The following is an 18,019-nucleotide window of genomic DNA, read 5'->3' on the forward strand; positions in this document are numbered from 1 at the left end:
CAACCACCATTGTCACCACCATTAGCACCAGACACACTGCACCGGTTATGCAGCAGAACAAAAGCCTCTCTCAGTGGAAGCCAAACTTCAGCCTCAAAAGAGAAACTACAAGGCTGCTCACTCTTCCCAGAGCAAAAATATATATACGACATGCTTACCTGCACAGTGGACATATTCTCACACTGACTGCACTTGCTATATTAAACGACAAAATACGTATTGAAGACAATTCCCTTGTCGAAACGGCTCAGCTTGCAAATTCAGGCTCCCCATCAACTCTTGATCAGTCCTCTTTCAAAAGATATATCAAAGATATATATAAGCAAAGGATCAAGCAAGTTTTAGGAAAGGGTACTCACCTATTGATCATATCTATACCATCAACCAGGTGACAGAAAAATTCTCGGAATATAACCAGCCCTTATACATAGTACTCAATGATTATGAAAAAGCATTTGATTCAGTAGAAACATCAGCAGTCACGCAGGCATTGTGAAATCAGGGTGTAGACGATCCGTATATGAAAGTACTAGAAGATATATATAGTGGCTGCACAGCAACTGCACAGGTTAGGCAAGGAGCCATGGTATCCCCAGTACTGTTCACAGCTTGCTTAGAGGAAGTATTCAGACACATGGAATGTGAGCCGCTAAGGATAAGGGTAGATGGAGAATACCTCAGTAATCTGCAATTTGCTGATGACATTGCCTTGCTAAGTAACTCAGGGGATGAACTACAAAGAATGATGACCTAGACAAGAAAAGCAGAAAGGTAGACTTGAAAATCAATATGCAAAAGACTAAGGCAATGTTTAACAATGTGGCGAGGAAAAAGCAATTTGTAACAGGTAGAAAAGTACTGGAAGTCGTAGGCGAATATTTCTACTTAGGACAGGTAGTAACCGCAGATCTGGATCATGAAAGAGAAATAACTGGGAGAATCAGATTGAGATGGAGTGCATTTGCAAAATACTTGCAGATTATGACTAGCAGCTTACCGGTATTGCTCAAGAGGAAAGTAAACAACTGTGCATTGCATCTTGCCTGCACTCACCTATGGTGCTAAAGCATGGAGGCTAACGAAAAGGGTTCAACTTAAGTCGGGGACAATGCAGAGGGCTATGGAACAAAAAATGGTAGGTGTAACGTTAGAAATAGGAAGCATGCAGAGTGGGTGAGAGAAATAACTCGAGTTAATGACATTCTAGTGGAAATCGAAAAGAAGAAATGGACATGGGCAGGGCATGCAGTAATAAAAAGAGAGGACAACCGATGGTCGCTTAGGGTAACAAATTGGATTCCAAGAAAAGGAAAGCATAGCAGCGGGCGACAGAAAATTAGGTGGGCGGATGAAGTTAAGAAGTTCACAGGGGTCAAGTGGATGCAGCTACCACAGGACCGGGCTAATTGGATAAACATGGGAGAAGCCTTTGCCGTGCAGTGGGATTAGTCCGGTTGTTGTTGATGATGATGATATATGAAGCTTCTTTAATTGAAAGAAAACCTCACTAAATTCAACTCACTCTGCTCAAATTTTATTTATTTAGACCAACACGCTGGTTCTGTAAGCATCATATAGGTTGAGGGCAGCTTGAGGCTGGAGTTAACACAGCAATATCGGAATGTCTTGAGCCTTCTTAAAGTTAAAATTGACAAGATTCAAGTGTATTACCAGCGCAGTTATCAATTCTTCCTTGACACCCCCAATTTCTGGCCAAGTTCTGAAGAAAAGTAATACGTTCATGTACTATTATGCAAGTAAGCATATCAACTCCGATAGCTGTAGTAGGTGGACCAATTACTCATTAGCATCCACCTAAGCACAGCATTTTCACAGAAACTTCACAGTTGAAGAAAATTTCATCATGGCCTGAGATCTCAACCCGGGCACTGCCTACCAGAAGCAGACCCTCTGCTAACTAGGTTAACCAGAATAATTAGCATACAGTACGGTGAGAGCGAATTGATCGACTCCAAGCTGTAAATGCTGTAAAGGGAGCTGTCCAATGTGTGTTGGGGACCCCCAAGGTGGAGCTGGTTTATAATAAGGGAGTAATTACTCATTAGGATCTACCAGAGTGCAGCCTTTACAGCTACAAAAAGAAGCTATGGAACTTACAACAGAAAATTTGTTAATAAAGAAACATTTGGCCTGGTTTTGGGTTCAAAACTCAGACCCCCGCCTGTCTGGGGCGTTTGCTCTACTAAACTACCATGTTTCGGTGGAAGCCATAGAGCTTTTCCCTGCAGCCATGTGATTGTGCTTGGGTAGATGCTAGTGAGTAATCATTCATTCCCTTATTAAAAATATGCCACATCTTGGGGTATTCCCCTGAGCACTGGAAAAGCGAGACTAGTGACACATTGTAGTGGCTTCCTAAGCCTCTATCCTCAGTCCAGAGTGACACTCTTATTCACTGCCACATGACCATAGGAGTTCCCAGTTACGATACATAATGGCGACCCCATCTAACCTCTGCACAGATCTTCCATATAGCAAACATCGTGAAACAAACTGCACAATTGCATAAAGTTAGCCTAGTTAGTTTGTTATATTGAAAATACCTTCAGAAAGAAATAAAAAAGTGAAAACAAGCATCACCTCCATTGCATTTTTTTCCCCCGTGTTTCCTGCCGCATGCATCCACCCTATACTTTGCTCCTAACATCAATTTTTGGGGACTAAAAATCCAGCACGTAATAATAACAATGCAAACCTGCGGTGAATTTAAACGTCACAAAGAAAAATAAGTGAGATTTTTCAGTGAACAATTTAAAGACATGTAGAATGTAAGTAACAATCTTGATGTCTCCATGCTGCAGTGTTGGCAAGAGCAAATTTGTAGCCTAGTAGAGATGAAACCATCTGTTGCTCAAAAACAATGCTTTCATGCCAAATTAGAGTGCTGCTCAATATGACTGACTTCTAAATCTGAAAGAAAAGTCCTTACAACAATGGATTTTGTCACATTTGGTTGGACTAAGGTGAAACATATGACTGCAATTTTTTACGTTGCCACAGTAGCAACCATAGCGCATGCCAACTGCACGGAGTCCAAAGCCCCCCTCCTTTGTGGGTTAAGAGCTGTCCTGATTTCACACACCTTCGGATTGGGGCCAGCTACGCTCCACATTATTAAAAAAGATATAACGCAAACAAACGTTTCTGATAATACGTGGCCAACTTGCCTACCACCACTCCGGATTTCTTCAGTATTCCCCTTCCATGCGTTCCTCTGCTTTGGGTGATAGAACCTTAACGAAAATGGCTCCTGCACTTTTTTGTCTATTCCTGAAGCAAATGTTGAGGCGGTTTGATCAATGAAGTTCGTTTTGCCACTAGCTGCAAGTTTAACTAATACAATTTTATCACTTAAGCCAGGCCGACACAAGTGCCAGGACAGAAAAACTGAAGCATTATAGTACTAACCCGTACGGTGGCCTGGTTGAGCATTTCCTGGAACACAGGGTCCAGAGATCCCTGGGCCCCCTGTCGCCGCAGGCCTTCTTCGGCCAGTGCCACCATCTGTCGCGCAGTACCGTGGGCCAAAGTCGCCCGCTCGTGCCGCAGGGAAGCCTTGCGGGCAGCCTCTTCCAGCTGCGTGAGACAAGCGGCATCTGCAAACTCCATAAAGGTAACCACTCGAGGAGAAACAAACACCCAGGACATCTACTAGTATGAGAATAGGAAAGGAGCAGAGACTCTTGGGCCTTTTGGTGCACAACTGGCTCGCACCATCAAGGAAGGAATGGAGGAGGACGCGAAGTGAGGGATAGAGATGGAGGCATCACAGTGGAGGGCTCTGGATTGATTTTGAACACCTGAGGTTTTTTTTAGCACACACTGGAGTCCTGCGGCACAGAAACGATCCTCTGCATTGCGACTCCACCAATACATGAGGGCAGCATTTTCTCTTGCACCCTTTTGCTCAGAAGCAAGACGGCATAACCACTGAGTCATCACACCGAGTTACCTACAAGACTAACACAAAGTCTAGTAACGGGTCAGCGATTTTTGAATACACTGACAGTGACACTAGCAAGCAAAAATAAAAAGAAGGCCAGCTTGGAGGTTTTAAACGGGCTGGTTTTACAGAGCCGTGTAAGTAGTTTTCAAAACTAAAATCTCAAGCAAATGGACAGAGCAATTCTGCAGTGCTCATTAAGAAGAACACATAAACACTATGGCCACACATTTTCACCATATGTTTTTGTTGACTGCAAGCACTAACTGTGTTATCATAAAGTGGGTTAAGCACCCGGTTAGACGTGATGAACAATCAGTGATCAGCACTATCAAGACCACTGTATTTAGACAAAATAACAGCAGCACATTTTATTGCCACACTCTGAGAGAGAGAGAGAAAACTTTATTTCAAAAAGAAAAGGAAAAGAAAAAGAAAAAAAAAGGGGGGGGGGGGGGCAGTGAGTGGAGTCTTCATTTCAAGACCCCAGTGGCCTGGGCTGCCGCTCTTGCCTGAGTTACCAGCCTACGCTGGGTCTCTAGATCAGAGCATTGCAGAGTGGCCTCCCACTGCGCCTCCGAATGGTGCATGTTTATGTGTGGAGGTTTGGGGCCTGTGCACCCCCATGTGACATGGTAGGCGGTGGGCTGGTCATTGCACCAAGGTGTAGTGTTCTGGGAACATTATGTTGTATTGATGTAGGTTGGGGTAAGTGTTGGTTTGAAGCTGTGTCCATTCCCGCATTTCTTGTGCATTTAGACCCTTGCGAGACTCTGAATGTGCACATTAAGACATGCTTTTTGTCCCACTAAAGCTGGCATTTATGCTCACTATCTTGTCCAAAGTGTATAGCAGAACATCCCAAGGTGGAGCTAAATTTGTAATAAGCGATAAATTAATCATAACGACCTACCCAAGCACAGGAAAGTTATGCACACCTGGTCTGTGCACACCTTTCTTAGTGATTATGCTTAGCACCCACTCAAGCCATGTTTTTTAATCACAGGTATGTAGTGTGTGCAAAGACAAATGGACCCTAAAATCATGACGGTTCTGCACACAGATTCTAACCCATTGAAGGCAACTCTGCACAGCACATATTTCTTGCCCAATGCAATGCACAAATCCGTTACAGTTGGGCCAAACTTAAACATAAAAGCTTGAGCATGTGGCTTGCACTGGCATCAGCGCCGCAAAGCAATAATCGCTGGGCCCAAGAACATGCTGCCTTATGTGTCTCGAACAATTGATGACGTCTGGTGCCCTACAACCCCACCAGCATGGTCTAGCAGCCGAAGTTTCATGGCAGTAATGTCAATCCAGGTCACAGGTGCAAGCATTCATGGTGAGCTTGTGGGTGGCGCTACATGTTCCTAGGAGCCATAGACCTGGCTCAGTTCATAATACAGCCAGTCTCTAATCGGTGCTTTGAAATTTGAAGTGAAAGATGGGAAAAAAAAAAGATGGAACACAGCTCACATGCAAAAGATATGCGAGCACAGGCTGGAGCAAAGCTTCCAAAACCGAATAGGTCGCCTGACGTAGGCTTTTCGAAAGTTATGGTTTCCGTAGCAGACTAAAGAAAAAGTTGAGGACAGCAATGAATGGAAAATTAATATTGACAAAAAGATGAGGAAGGTTGCTGCCGTGCCATATCTGCACCAGGTTTCATACAACCTAAGGAGTCTGGAAAGCGTGCGGAAAAAGGACGTTAGTTTCTCGGCGCATAAGCGACTATCTAGACTAGTCAGGAAAGTGAATTCCTCGAACAGTGAACCTCAAGGCTGTTCGAAGAGGCCCGCTAAACATTTCATCCCGTGCCAGTAAGGAGCGATTTATTCCTTGCCAGTGTCCTGTGGGAAGAAGTATACTAGAAAAACTGGCTGCTGTCTTAATGAAAGATTAAAAGAACACGAATACAATGCCCCCCGTGTTGTCACCACAGGGAACGTGGCAAAGCACCGCTTCAAAAGGGATGCTCTTATATTCCATCCATCCATTCATTTGTTATTCAATACTTCAGTTGCGAGCAATGCTGTGTTCAATCTTTCTCTCTTGTCCTGTCGTTTGAGCTGTAACTATCGTCCCCAAATCACTCAACAACTTGCTTTAAAATTTAGTTTCAAGCATTCTGGGAAAAACCGCAAAATTGAGACTGAACCTAAACCAGAGAACCATTCATAGCGGCTGCAGTGCTCGCTAGCACAAAGGTTAAAAAAGAACTGCAAATGAGATATGAAAAAACAAACACCCAATGTAAGCTGGATGGTTTATTATACATAGCATATTTTTCTGCGACTATGACATGACTGATACAATAATTGTGGCTTACATGAGCTAAACAACTATCAAAGTCACAACTTTCATTGCACATGAATGACCCATCTATAAACAGGCAGGTGAATTAACTGATCCACTCACGCGTTTAAAATATCTCATTTAACTATGCAGAATGAGCAGCAGAGAAATAACAAAGGACGGATTCCGTTACAGACTTGTACACAAAGCTTACTCCAAGCCAAGCTTTAACAAAGGTTTCGAAGAGAAATATTTAAAACGAGAAACCCTTCTCTTCACACGGAATGATCATCTTGCTTACAAGGCACCTGTACACACGTTCAGAGCTTGGCTAGACACTTCGTCTCCTTTCTGAATGTTTATAAATGCAGGTCATTTCATCACACTCTATTCAAACACGCGAAAACCTCACCTCTTTTACTTTCATCCTAGCCTCGTAATATGGCCTTGCTTTCTCAACGTGACTCCCCAGCTTTTTGGCGAGCTGGTTAATTTTTTGAGACGACTCCGAGAGGAGGAGGCGAAAGTTGGACCTTGCTTCCTGCAACAGAGAGATGCAACTTTGGATAGGCGATTCCTTCTTCAGAACACGTAGAGCAGATAAGCGCTCGAAAAGAAAAATGCATGTGCTACCATAAACACGCAGTACAAATTGTCCAAGCAACGTGCAAGTGGCTCGCGCACCTAGTGTGAGTTACCAGTTCCCAAGTCAGACGCATGTGCAAGATTCAAAACTTCTTTCAAGCATTCACATGCAACAAGCTTTTAGAGGCAGTAAACTACAGCGGAGAATACTTACATCTAACTCAATTTCCAGCTTGTTTATCAGCTCCGTCGCCGTGTTCAGGCGCTCCAGTTCAAACTGCAAAACGAAAGTGATTCCCGTCAGGACGCGGGAGCGGCTATCCAAAGGAAGACACCTATGACAACAGTACGAATTGCATGTGCTTACCTGCACGCGTTGATCGAGGGGCTCACGATCTTCATGATCACTGCTGTCTGGCAAAGATCCATCGTCCGAGAACGCGGTGGACATATCGATTTTTTGGGCTTGTCCCTCCGCACGAGTTTAGCCACGATCGAGCACTACACACAAGCACTTTTTCTCACTGAGAAACACGCAAGGTTGCAACGAAAATGCTGCCTTTGCCCATGTCTTCATAGCTGCAGCATTTTTCTTGTGTTACTTCGAGATTTTCACCGACGGCACCGTCTCAATGAAGCCATCGCGGTTACCCGCTATCCAGCCGCCCGCCAGCGCGTACCAGCACTTACCTTTAAAAATGGCCGATACGTAAAATTGTTCTAGAGAGACAACGGATAGCAGACAACAGCATGAGGCAAACAGTGTTGAAAAGGCAGAGCAAAAAATAAATCATTGCCCATTTACACTTGAATATCATGCGGTATAATCATAACTTTATCTTTAAAAATTTCTTATTGACTATGTGTGCATTATTTTGTTTATTATATATAAAGTGTTGGGAAATATAGCGCTAGTTACTGCGTTTGCTTCAAAGCTTCGTTCTAGATTGCTGGTACATAGATGCCCTCTCCATGACCCTCTCTCCCTCCCTTCAAAGCATTCAGAGCTTCCGAGAGCTCCGCAGCTGGGAAGTCCTGTTGGGAACGGACTACTGTAGGCGTCATGGGCGAACTTTGTTTCTGTTTTGGGTGCCTGTGGTGAATGCTGTCATGTTGGAGGGCCGCTTCTGAGCGCAGGTAAGTGCACAGCCTGCTTTTGCGTCCGACCAAAATACAAGATGGAGAAAAAGATGCTTTTGCTTTTGCACTCGCCATTGGTTGCACCGCGCCAGCTCGCTGCCACTTCGCGTAGCTTTGTGTTTGTTTTTCCTCGTGTGTAATTTTCATTAGTGATGGTCTTCCTCCGTCGTGAAATGGATTTGGTAAGCCTAATAATTGAAAAAACGTGCATCTCGTGTGCGCCGGATTTCACTCTGTGTTGTTGTGCTTCCGTTCAGTGCTGTGCGCTGACTGTGGGGCGACTTTCGAGTTGCTACGGAACTTATTCCGGCGAGCTCGTAAAGGGAGGAGGTGGGGAGTGTACGGAGCCCGTAGACTTGCTTCGAGCAGGTAATAGCCTCAGCATGCGTCAGTATTTGGCCTTCAAATGTTGCTTCCAAGAAGAGGCGTGTGTCGCAACTGTCCGGGGCGGCTAGTGCATCTTGGACATCTTGCTGCGTATGCACGAAAATTTGCCGGTGGTCATCGTACGAGGCACCGATCGGCCCGCACGCCGCTGCTGGTAGCTGGCTTCGGTGTTTCCTTTTTGTTCATTCTCTTTTCTTGTCCGCTTCTTCAGCGCTGACCCGAGCGCTGAAGCGTTTACGGACGGCGCGCAGCGTCATTCCGTGAGAAATAGGACTGGCGAGTCTCTGCGGTGTCTGACCCAGCCTTCGTGTCCGCATATCCCCTACTGCCCGTAGGCCGCGTCAGTTGTGGTCAGCTGGCGTGATGTGTCGGGCCGTTGACAACAACGCCGCTCGCCTGCTCGACTCAGAACCGGTGTTGTGACAGCTGCGGGTCTCGAAGGTGGTCGTTTTTCTTCGTGCCTCTAGAATCTAGAATTTGACCAGCTGAGCCCTCGCCGCGGTAGCGACACGCAAGGAACCTGTCGCGTCGCGCTGATTGAAGGGAAAGCGCCTGTGCGCTGTCGCGGCGTCTGACGTTCTGGCGGCGACCTTCGAGTTCCACGCAGACATTCGTCGCTGGGACTCTATTGTGTCGGAACGGCGAGCGCGCTTAACTTGGCCTGTTTTTATTAGTGTATTGTTCTTGTCTCGGTCTTCTTCCCTTCCCTGGGCGGGACAGGTATGCGTCCCGTAGCGCGCCTCACTGACTACCTGGCACGCGGTCTCAAATTGCCGTGACGTCTTGGGCCTTCGCCGTCGCTGAAAAGGGCGATCGCCGGGAATATCGGACGCGACGAGGAAGCATCACATGACACCCGTCCGTGCGCACGAAGCAATCGTTGAAAATTATTCAGGCAGAGGCGCAAATAGCGACGACGTCGTGCGTGAGGAAAGTCGATACGCGTGAAAGGGAGCCCGAAGGGAAAAAATTTCTCTTTGCAGTTGTCACAAGAATGCGAAAGTGCTCTTGTATGCGGGAACGTGAAACTGGAATTTGCCACCCGAATCGGTGCACTTATCCGAATTGTCTCGTTGCCTCCGCACCTCTTCATTCCCTTCAGTGCGCATTGTACCACCCTTTAGTTTTCGCATACTTTCAGCTTCCAAGTGATATGATTGTCTGCTTGAGTAGCATTTATAAGTGCTGCGTTCAAACGTCGTCGATAAGAAACAATAGGCTTTTTAGGGACATGCGCGTTGTTGCCCTGAGTGAGCTCTCAAGCACCTCTATTTTTTTTTGCGTGTATACCCTGTCATGTATAGTTTCGAGGTTGCCTCTTGTCTCACTTATGTTTCTATAGTTTATTTCAAATTTATGCTTATGAAAAAGCTTTGCCAATAAGCTTGTAGATATGCGAGGAAGTGTTTTTGAGGTGCACAGTAGCTATGTTCTCCTATTCGAAGTATGTAAGGTTCATGGTTCTTCGCTTTAAAGCTTAGAATAGTCAGCAAATAAAATTTTTACGACATTTTACTTTTGTCGGAAGATTTCACTGGGCAGTCACTCATTAAATGGTGCTGTCAGATACTTTCATTTTCGGCACATTTGCTTTCTGCATTTCGTTGGAGCTACAAAGGGGGCGGCAAGCGGGAATCATTTTGTTCGCGAAGTGCTCGGTGCCGTACGGTTCCTGGACGCCTTTTTTTTCTTTCTGCTTTTCTCGATTGCTCCAACCCGGCAGTTGCGATGGCTGGCAGTGCCCCTCTTGCTCCATTAGAGCCTGTGCCAAGCATTACCTGTCCCCGTCACGTCTGATGGCCTCCTCCCCCACTTCTTCGTGCCTTCCCCCACCCAGTCTTCCGGATTCCCTCTTTCCTCCTCTTTGCGCAACTCTTGTTTTCACTCGGGGGCTGAGGGGGAGAGAGCAGGGTTTGTGAGCGTCTCTGCCAACCTTGAGCAACCAGCTGCCCTCTTTCTTACTCCTTCTCTGCCTCAACTTCGAAAGGTCTTAGCAAACAGCAAACTCGGGTGGCCTTGAAAAAAGAAGTAACGTAATTTCTTGCACATCCTTCTCAAGTGTGTTGTTGGCTTGAATTACAAGTGCATGCCTTTAGTGCGAGATAGTGGGCAATTTTTTTTTATTACATCGAGTGGCTTTTTCTTTATATAAGGAAATAACGCTTATTTTATTCGAAAGTGAAATTTCATTCTGCATGCTGGCAGTGCTACAACATTTTTTGTTATGAAAGCAAGTAAACGACCAGTGGATTTGGCTCATTAGTATTTAAGCCAAGCTTTCAGTTTCTGATCTGAAAAGTAATGGAGATAAGGATCAAGCATGCAGTTAAGTGCTTAACTTTTGCGAGTTTCTTATAATCTTATATGTGTACATGCCTCCTGTGCAGTTTAGTCTATCATTTTTCGCTCTGTAATTTGGCAGCTGACCAGGGAGAAAGTTGCATTTGAAATATTGTTTTAGATGCTCCATTTGTGTATTAAAGCATGTTTTTCTTAATGTAACTAGCATTGTATTGTCTACTACTTGGTGGAAGTTCGTTTGCAAATTCAATGGCTGATGATGTACTACAGTGCCATCCGTTTTTCTAACCTTTATGGAAAACTGCTCTTTCCTCTTTCCAACCTTTATGGAAAACCTCTCGCCTTTGTCTTTCAAAGGACACTACATTGATGTCATATATATGTTGATACTAATGTGGTAGTGACGATTGTATTGATAGTATTAGATGGGTCATGTTTGGCCGTCTCTACCCAGGTCCAAGATTTGGAAAACTTGAGTTCCCGTGGCCATCGGGCATGTTTGTACAAGAGTTAGGCTGTAAAATGAAACAGTACCATTTCATTCCTCGTTGCACATGGGTGGAAAGACACCTTTTTACTGTTTTAGAGATGAACAATGAGTGGTCCACAGCTTGAAGCGTTTCAGGTCTACCACTTTTTTGAGGGCCGGATAAATCTATTGGCATTGAATTTGCTAGCAAATATTTCCAGGGCCATTGGTACCTGATGATCAAATAAGGAAATTGAGTCTTCATTGCATTTTTTACGTTGTCTTGCTGCTGTTCGAATTCCTAAAAGGGAACGGGTAGGTTACAGAAAACAGGACATGTGTCATCTTGGGGGTGTCAACTTATCCGAAGATAAGGTTGGCATGTTTCAAATGCATGTACAATGAAATCATGCTGACTTCACTAAAACACTGTATGTGGCTCATGCCGATAGTTGCAATTACAGCTAAGGGGCCAAGTACTGGCAAGGCCATAATTCGTTTAGATTGAACCCAATACATTCACAGTTTCTGTCACCACCTGTGTTTGCTCCTGATGTGTAAGCATCTATCCAAAACGCTTGGACAAATCATTTCTGTGGTTTTTACTGTTTTCTACGCTGTGTTCTATGTGTCCGGAAGGCATTGTTTAGCAATTATTTTTGCAGCAGGTATTTTTACTAGCATGATTTAAGATATGTACCTTTGTGAAAAGGGCTTTCATTTCTTGTGGCCCTTCTCTCTGCTTTTTACTTTTGTTTTGTTTTGCATTTATTTCGCATTTAAGATTTGAATCTCTGGACCACAAATGCGGTCAAAAGATCTTCTTTTATTACTTTTTTTTTCTTGAGCAACATCCAAATATTAATGCCTTAGTAATGCATGAGCCAGTGGTTCTAAATATGCTTGAGATGTCCAGTATGAAGGCTTTTGTATCTGTTTTGGAAATGATGGGGGCAGTGGTAGGGGCCACTCAGTCTTTTCTTTCTTCTTTATTTTAGGCCTGGCATCATCTGAAATTCACTGCAAAAGCTGCCTTGCACTTGGTGCATGTAAATATTATCCATCCATCATGATCAAGCAGTCTTCCTTCCTCAAGTGGGCCCAGAATAACAAGAACTCCGTCAAAAGCAGTAAGTTGCAATCTTGGCCTAACTAACCTATAACTAACCTATAACAAACATACAAGAAACCTGTAAGAAAATGAGAGCAGCTAAGCCTAGTTTATCTGCTGCAGCTTTGTTTTGTGTATTGTAATTTATTCGTGAAGTAGAATGCAGGCAAGCTTTAATGAAGTTGTAACTGCTCAACAAAGTTAATGGAGTAAAAAAAAAAAAATCTGCAGTAATACCTTAGCAAAAAGAAGCACTGCAGTACCGAGGGCATTTGAACAAACTGCCTGTACTTGACTGGCGAAATCAGTCTGGAGAGCTCTTACTGTGGCATCTTTTCTAGTTTTATGTTTCATCCTGTACCTTCTGTTCTGCTACCAAAGTGCTAGCCTTGACCAGTTCAGTTTGCCAGTTTTGAAAAGGGGACATCGAAGGAAAGATGAGGTGTAGCATGCTAGTATATCTTATTGCCTTGGCTAGCTGCTTTGAAATGGATTTTTGCTTTGCCTCTCTCTCAAGCTTGCATTCAAACCAAGACATCAGAGCCTGGTGTCCTGTCATGTTCTTTGTTTGTGTGTATGTGCATGTGCACATGTGTGTTTTAAAATCCCTAATTCTCAAGTTCAGGGGACTTTATAGAGCCAAAGAAAATAAGGAGATGTAGGGCATCGGATTAGGGTGCATATTACTAGGTCACTGTTATCAAGTGCAGAGACATGGCTCTTTGGAAGATGGAGTCCTTTTAAAGCATAGTAGATCAGAGCTGTGCAAGGTATTTGTCTAGGCTAGTTGATAATTGCTAGCAGTTTGAGTGGTCGCATTTAACGTGCAGCATTCACGATTTCAGCTTGGTTTATTAGGCGACTCAGCTGTGCAAAAAGAGTTGCACACTTATTTCATGAGTATGTGTACTTGCTCCTTTTATAGATGAGGAGAGGCGGTATCAAGCTGCTTATTCTTTGTACCGCTTGTATAAGGTCAACAGCTTTAGCTGCAACACCCATCGCAGTGGTCAGGGGAGCTTTACTTCTGTGCCCAAGGATGCGAGATCGAATCCTGGCTGCGCTTTTCGACTGAGGTGAAAAGCAAGATACCCATGTGCTGTGTGATGCCAGTGCACGCTAAAGAGCCCCGGGTGGTCCACATTTCCGGAGTCCACCACTACGACGTCTCTCATTTGTGATGTTAAATCCCATAAACTAAACTACACTTTAGCTGCAGTATGAGTGTTGGCAACGAATGAGCAATACTGCAGCGAATAAGCAGATTTTGAGTTTGCTAGGGGTTTTTTTGTTCTCATTTTTACATGTTTCTGGGCCCTCTTTTTGTCATAGGTGGTCGCAGATGGATCCATCCTGCGGACGCTCTTCAAAAAGGCCATGTTGTCTATCTGGTCAAGGTACGTTAGCACTGCTGACTTGTTGCTAGGATGCACTGCAGTTAAGGTCAGCAGCAACATCTCTTCCGACCGTTGGATTATTCTGGCTTGGGTTCGCAATGTATTTTTTATATTAAAGGCTGTAAGCTGCAGGATGTAGCTGTCAGTTCTTTTCAAGGAATCATGAGAGGTTCTTAGTTAACATTTTCCCAAGGAGGTTGCACTGAAAGCACTTTGCAGCACTCTTTGTTACAGCTGTGGAACAGAGTTCGGGAAATGTAGACTGCTGTTGTGGCAGAATGCTATTTACAGAATTTCTCTGCATTGTGGTGTATTATTCCCTTTCACCTATTTTAAAGTCGTGGCTGAAGTAGACTTAACACTGTGAAATTCTTTCTGGTTTTCGGTATTCAAGCAGAAAATAGCGCTTCAAGCTGCTCGCTACCAACACATTTCTTCTCTTGTACTGACCACAAATTCAGGGCTCAGCTTTCGAGTTTTTTTTTTTAACTGATCTAATAAAGCAATCATACTTTCCATATGGAATAGAATTTGTTGCCAGAAAATTGTTGGCCTCGCCGCTGTGTCTGTTTGCTGATCTCATGTACGGCAGTATAATGCTACAGTGGTGCTATCGACTGGCAGGCAGTGATAAATTTTTCACAGGAGGGATCTAGGCTAATTTCTTGTACATGTTGGGTGCTACGTATCTATCATCAATTCTGCCAAGAGAATAGCATGGGTGCCTGGCTCTGGGTGTCGTAAGAATGGATTATGAAATTGGGGTGTTGGGAGGATAGCATTGGCAAGTCTTTTCGGGTACGGTGTCTGCAGTTTGTACAGTACAGGCACTCATGAAGTCTAGTGAGAGTCTTACAGTTGGCTTGTTTTTGGCTGGTGGTTATATTGGGGACACCGGATTAAGTCGCTGCGGTTCAGGCTTGTGTACAATATGCGCACCTGTGCCCCGCTCATACCGGGCGATGCTCCGATTTGTGTTACACACCTATGCATTGTGCTGTCTGCTTCTAGAATAGTGCCCGTGATTCGCTGCACGTGCACCTCGGTTACACAATCGGAGACAGGAAGGCTTCCGTAGTATTTCGTTTTCATTTACAAAAGTATTACTGTGAATTCTCTCAAAGGTGATGGTTCTCAAAAAAATTGCTAAAAGTATTCACTGAGAATGTACAGGGTCGTCCACTCTAAGTTCGAATGTGGCTCCGTGCTGCCCGTGCTCCGCGGAGCGCTTCTGGTGGGCGCCGTAGAAGCTATTGGACAAGAGCAATGAGAGCCGTAAGCGGGGCTTTGTGCATCGTCTGCTACAGTGCGCTCTGTAGTGCGGTGAAGTGGTCTTCAATTTCAAGGCTGGTTGAGCGCTAGAAGTGTAAACTTTCTCCAGTGTAACATGACCGCCTTTTGTCTTCCGGCACTCCCGACATATCGGTTTAGTGTAGTCCACGAGCAGGAAACATTGAAGCGACCAGACTCATCTGTGCTCTTGGTCTAGACAGGCAGAAATCACATTTTGGGTCGCAGTTGGGGTAAGCAACTTTCTTGTAGTCTTGATTGCAGAATCATTAGCGTAAGCAGTTACACTCGCAGGCACAGTGGGGTGACCTGGCCGTTTACACCTATAGGTAAACTTCGTCATGGAAATTTCATTACCTGGAAGTTGCAATGTCATGATACAGCGGATAATATGATAACGCACTTAATGCTCATCCGAAAGAATCGAAATTGAAGCACACTTCACTGCAGTATAGAGCCCATTGTAGCAGATGGCACACGAAGCCCCGCCTGCGGCTCTCACTGCTCCTGCGCAATAGTTTCTACGGTGCCTGCCACAGGCACTCTGCAGAGTGCCAGCAGCAAGGAGCAACATTCTAACTTAGAGTGGACGACCCTGTACACGCAAGCCACATTCATGCCAACACCTCTCAAAATACTCTAGGGAAACAGTGGCTAGTTTAGTGTAACACATTTAATGTGCTACTTCTGCATTGATAACTTTTTTTCTCATTCTAAAGTTTCTTGGCTTCACTGAAGTGGAACAGCCCAAAGGCATTGAAGTGGTTCGAGAAGGAATACGCAAGCTGAAGGTAAGCGTGCGTGTGCCACCTTTAGTTAGAGCTCAGACGCACTTCACATCCACCTGATCGTCTCTCCTGGTGCAGTTCAATCAGCAGCTGAAGAGATCCGAAGGTGGCAAGGTGCCGAAGGTGGAGCTGACGATTTCAGTTGATGGTGTTGCCGTGCAAGATCCCAAGACAAAGGTGGGCTCACATTCGTTGTAACATGCTGCTCATTATCTACTTCTGCTATGTACAGGGTCGTCCACTTCTAGCTATAACACAGACACTGCTTTCAAATCAACATTACGTACGAAACAGCCACATATCGATGCAAATCGATGCACGCACACAAGGACCTGGATGTGCTGCTTCACATGGCCTGCCACTTAGCTTTATTGTGTGGCCGGTTCGAACGCAACAGCGTTTTGAAGGCGGTGAGCGTGTTATAGCTAGAAGTGGACGAGGCTGTACAGTATGTGACAGTTGTGCTAGCTAGTGCTATTATGTGATGGTTATACTAGTTAGTACACTTGTGCAAGGTGTCACAGAAAATTTTAATGTCATCATTTGCTTAGTGCTATACAATATATGATGATTATACTCATTAGTACACTTTGCAAGGTATGACAATAAAATTTTAAGGCAAAAGCCTTTAGTGCCTCATCATTGTCAGCAGGAGCGGTCTGCGGAGGCTGTCGGCAGAGGGTGCAACACTTTCGAGGGAGATAATTGAAATTAAATAAATAAGCCTTGTCTCCACCGGGAACCGAACCTGCATCCCTTGGATCCCCAGCTGAGCACTTTGCCAACTGCGCCACGCCCCGGATTGTGAAGTGTTCATTATAATTCCCCTTGTCTACCGTGAGAATAGCGGGATTTTGCGCGTGACAGGTACTGTGCTTTTAATTTCCTGTAAACGAATTATAGAATGCCGGTGAAATTTAATGCATTCAATGGAATGCTGGTTGTGTTCAACTTTTATTTAGCGTTTCCTCGAACGCTGCACTACACAGCAAACAAAGGGAGACCCAGATGTCTAGGAGGCGTTAGCACAGCAGGCATCAGCATCGTTTTAAATTGATTTACAGGATAGAAAAGGTACAGTATCTGTCACAATTCTCCGCAAGGAAGGGAGGAAGATGGGAGTGAAAGAAGAGAGGAAGATAGAGGTGCTGTAGTGGAGGGCTAGGATCCATCGCGCTATAATGGCTTTCGCCTCATTGCACTTTAGTGGTCCAAAGTGCCCTCTAGAATTTTCAACGTCGTGAATCTCTTGGACAGATGGGTATGGTTGAGAGCTGTAAATTGATGCCTTATTAGCGAATACAGTGACAATGTGCAGTTTTGCGGTTTTGCATTCTGCGTGCCCCGTATGCTAACAGTTTAAAATCCGATGCTTCAGGCAGGCTGTGATTTCAGATGTAACGCTTGGCTTACAGTCAATACTGATGGTGGTCCTCACTCATTTGACAATTTGATATCTCAGTGCTGATGATTTGGTAGCTGGTTACTCGTGAACCTTGTTAGGGTGCAGCTTTTGACCCCCCATCTTCTAACACCTTCTAAAATCTCATCCGATTCTCCGAAGTGTTCACCTGCGGTTACTCTGGCACATCATCTTTTTCAAATAAGTGTCTGGCTTAATGAGGTGAGTTTGTGCTCAGCTGTTGGTTGCGCATGCAGAGGATATTCCACCAGCACCCACTGCATCGCATCTCCTACTGTGCGGATGACAAGACTGACAAGAAGTCATTCAGCTTCATCGCCAAGGAGTCGGATGGCGAACGGCACTCGTGCTTTGTGTTCTCCAGCGAAAAGTTGGTGCGTCAAGTCCTCGTTTTATTTTACTCTACTACTGACCGTGCCATTTTTCAGGGCTCAAAATAAGGCCGTTGCACATTTTTGGAGATGTGAACAGCCATGTCACATTTTTCCGACTGCGAGACTAGCTTTTTTTTTTCTGAGAAAACTGCATGTCAGATTACCCCAGCACTTGATCCAACTTTATGACATCTGCATTGAAGAGGGCTTGATAATGATTGGTTTTGAAGTGAATGGCTCAGTAGCCTAGCCTCCGGGATCAGCGCTCAAGAAAACTGTTGATGCACATTGTTTAACTTGTGTAGTCTGGTACTCCAAGGGTTCAGCATTTCTTTTTGTTGAGCTTATGAGGGTTATTCTCGCAAGAATGCGCCACGTGGGGGCTAGACACTAGTCTCCTTCTAGCCCAGACGTGCCAGCCCTAGCAGACAGAGCTGTGACCCCCACCCCGGGGTTTTGAGAAGTCTCCACTGTGGCGGGCTCTGGCCAGAG

The 18,019-nt window shown here is 44.8% G+C and overlaps 2 protein-coding genes across 3 annotated transcripts in view; one reads left to right on the top strand and one right to left on the bottom strand.

Annotated features, from left to right (window-relative positions):
- LOC146186976 (uncharacterized) overlaps nucleotides 1-7,559 on the bottom strand; it is a 33,873-nt gene extending 26,314 nt beyond the window's left edge. For both annotated transcript variants that reach the window (XM_084607532.1, XM_084607531.1), the window contains exons 1-4: nucleotides 7,215-7,559; nucleotides 7,062-7,124; nucleotides 6,675-6,803; nucleotides 3,430-3,597 (exon numbers count right to left, since the gene is read on the bottom strand). In XM_084607532.1, coding sequence (XP_084463658.1) covers nucleotides 3,430-3,597; nucleotides 6,675-6,803; nucleotides 7,062-7,124; nucleotides 7,215-7,298 — 444 coding nt within the window. In that variant the 5' untranslated portion in view covers nucleotides 7,299-7,559. The remainder of the gene's footprint in view (nucleotides 1-3,429; nucleotides 3,598-6,674; nucleotides 6,804-7,061; nucleotides 7,125-7,214) is intronic.
- Nucleotides 7,560-7,826: 267 nt separating this feature from the next.
- Nucleotides 7,827-18,019, top strand: part of ced-6 (PTB domain-containing adapter protein ced-6) — a 32,038-nt gene continuing 21,845 nt past the window's right edge. The window contains exons 1-6 of the mRNA XM_084607533.1: nucleotides 7,827-7,984; nucleotides 12,143-12,274; nucleotides 13,588-13,652; nucleotides 15,662-15,733; nucleotides 15,809-15,907; nucleotides 17,390-17,527. Coding sequence (XP_084463659.1) covers nucleotides 12,214-12,274; nucleotides 13,588-13,652; nucleotides 15,662-15,733; nucleotides 15,809-15,907; nucleotides 17,390-17,527 — 435 coding nt within the window. The 5' untranslated portion in view covers nucleotides 7,827-7,984; nucleotides 12,143-12,213. The remainder of the gene's footprint in view (nucleotides 7,985-12,142; nucleotides 12,275-13,587; nucleotides 13,653-15,661; nucleotides 15,734-15,808; nucleotides 15,908-17,389; nucleotides 17,528-18,019) is intronic.

Source organism: Amblyomma maculatum, chromosome 6 (genome assembly GCF_055883805.1).
Source record: "Amblyomma maculatum isolate TAMU_Amacu chromosome 6, ASM5588380v1, whole genome shotgun sequence".
Lineage (NCBI taxonomy): Eukaryota > Metazoa > Arthropoda > Arachnida > Ixodida > Ixodidae > Amblyomma > Amblyomma maculatum.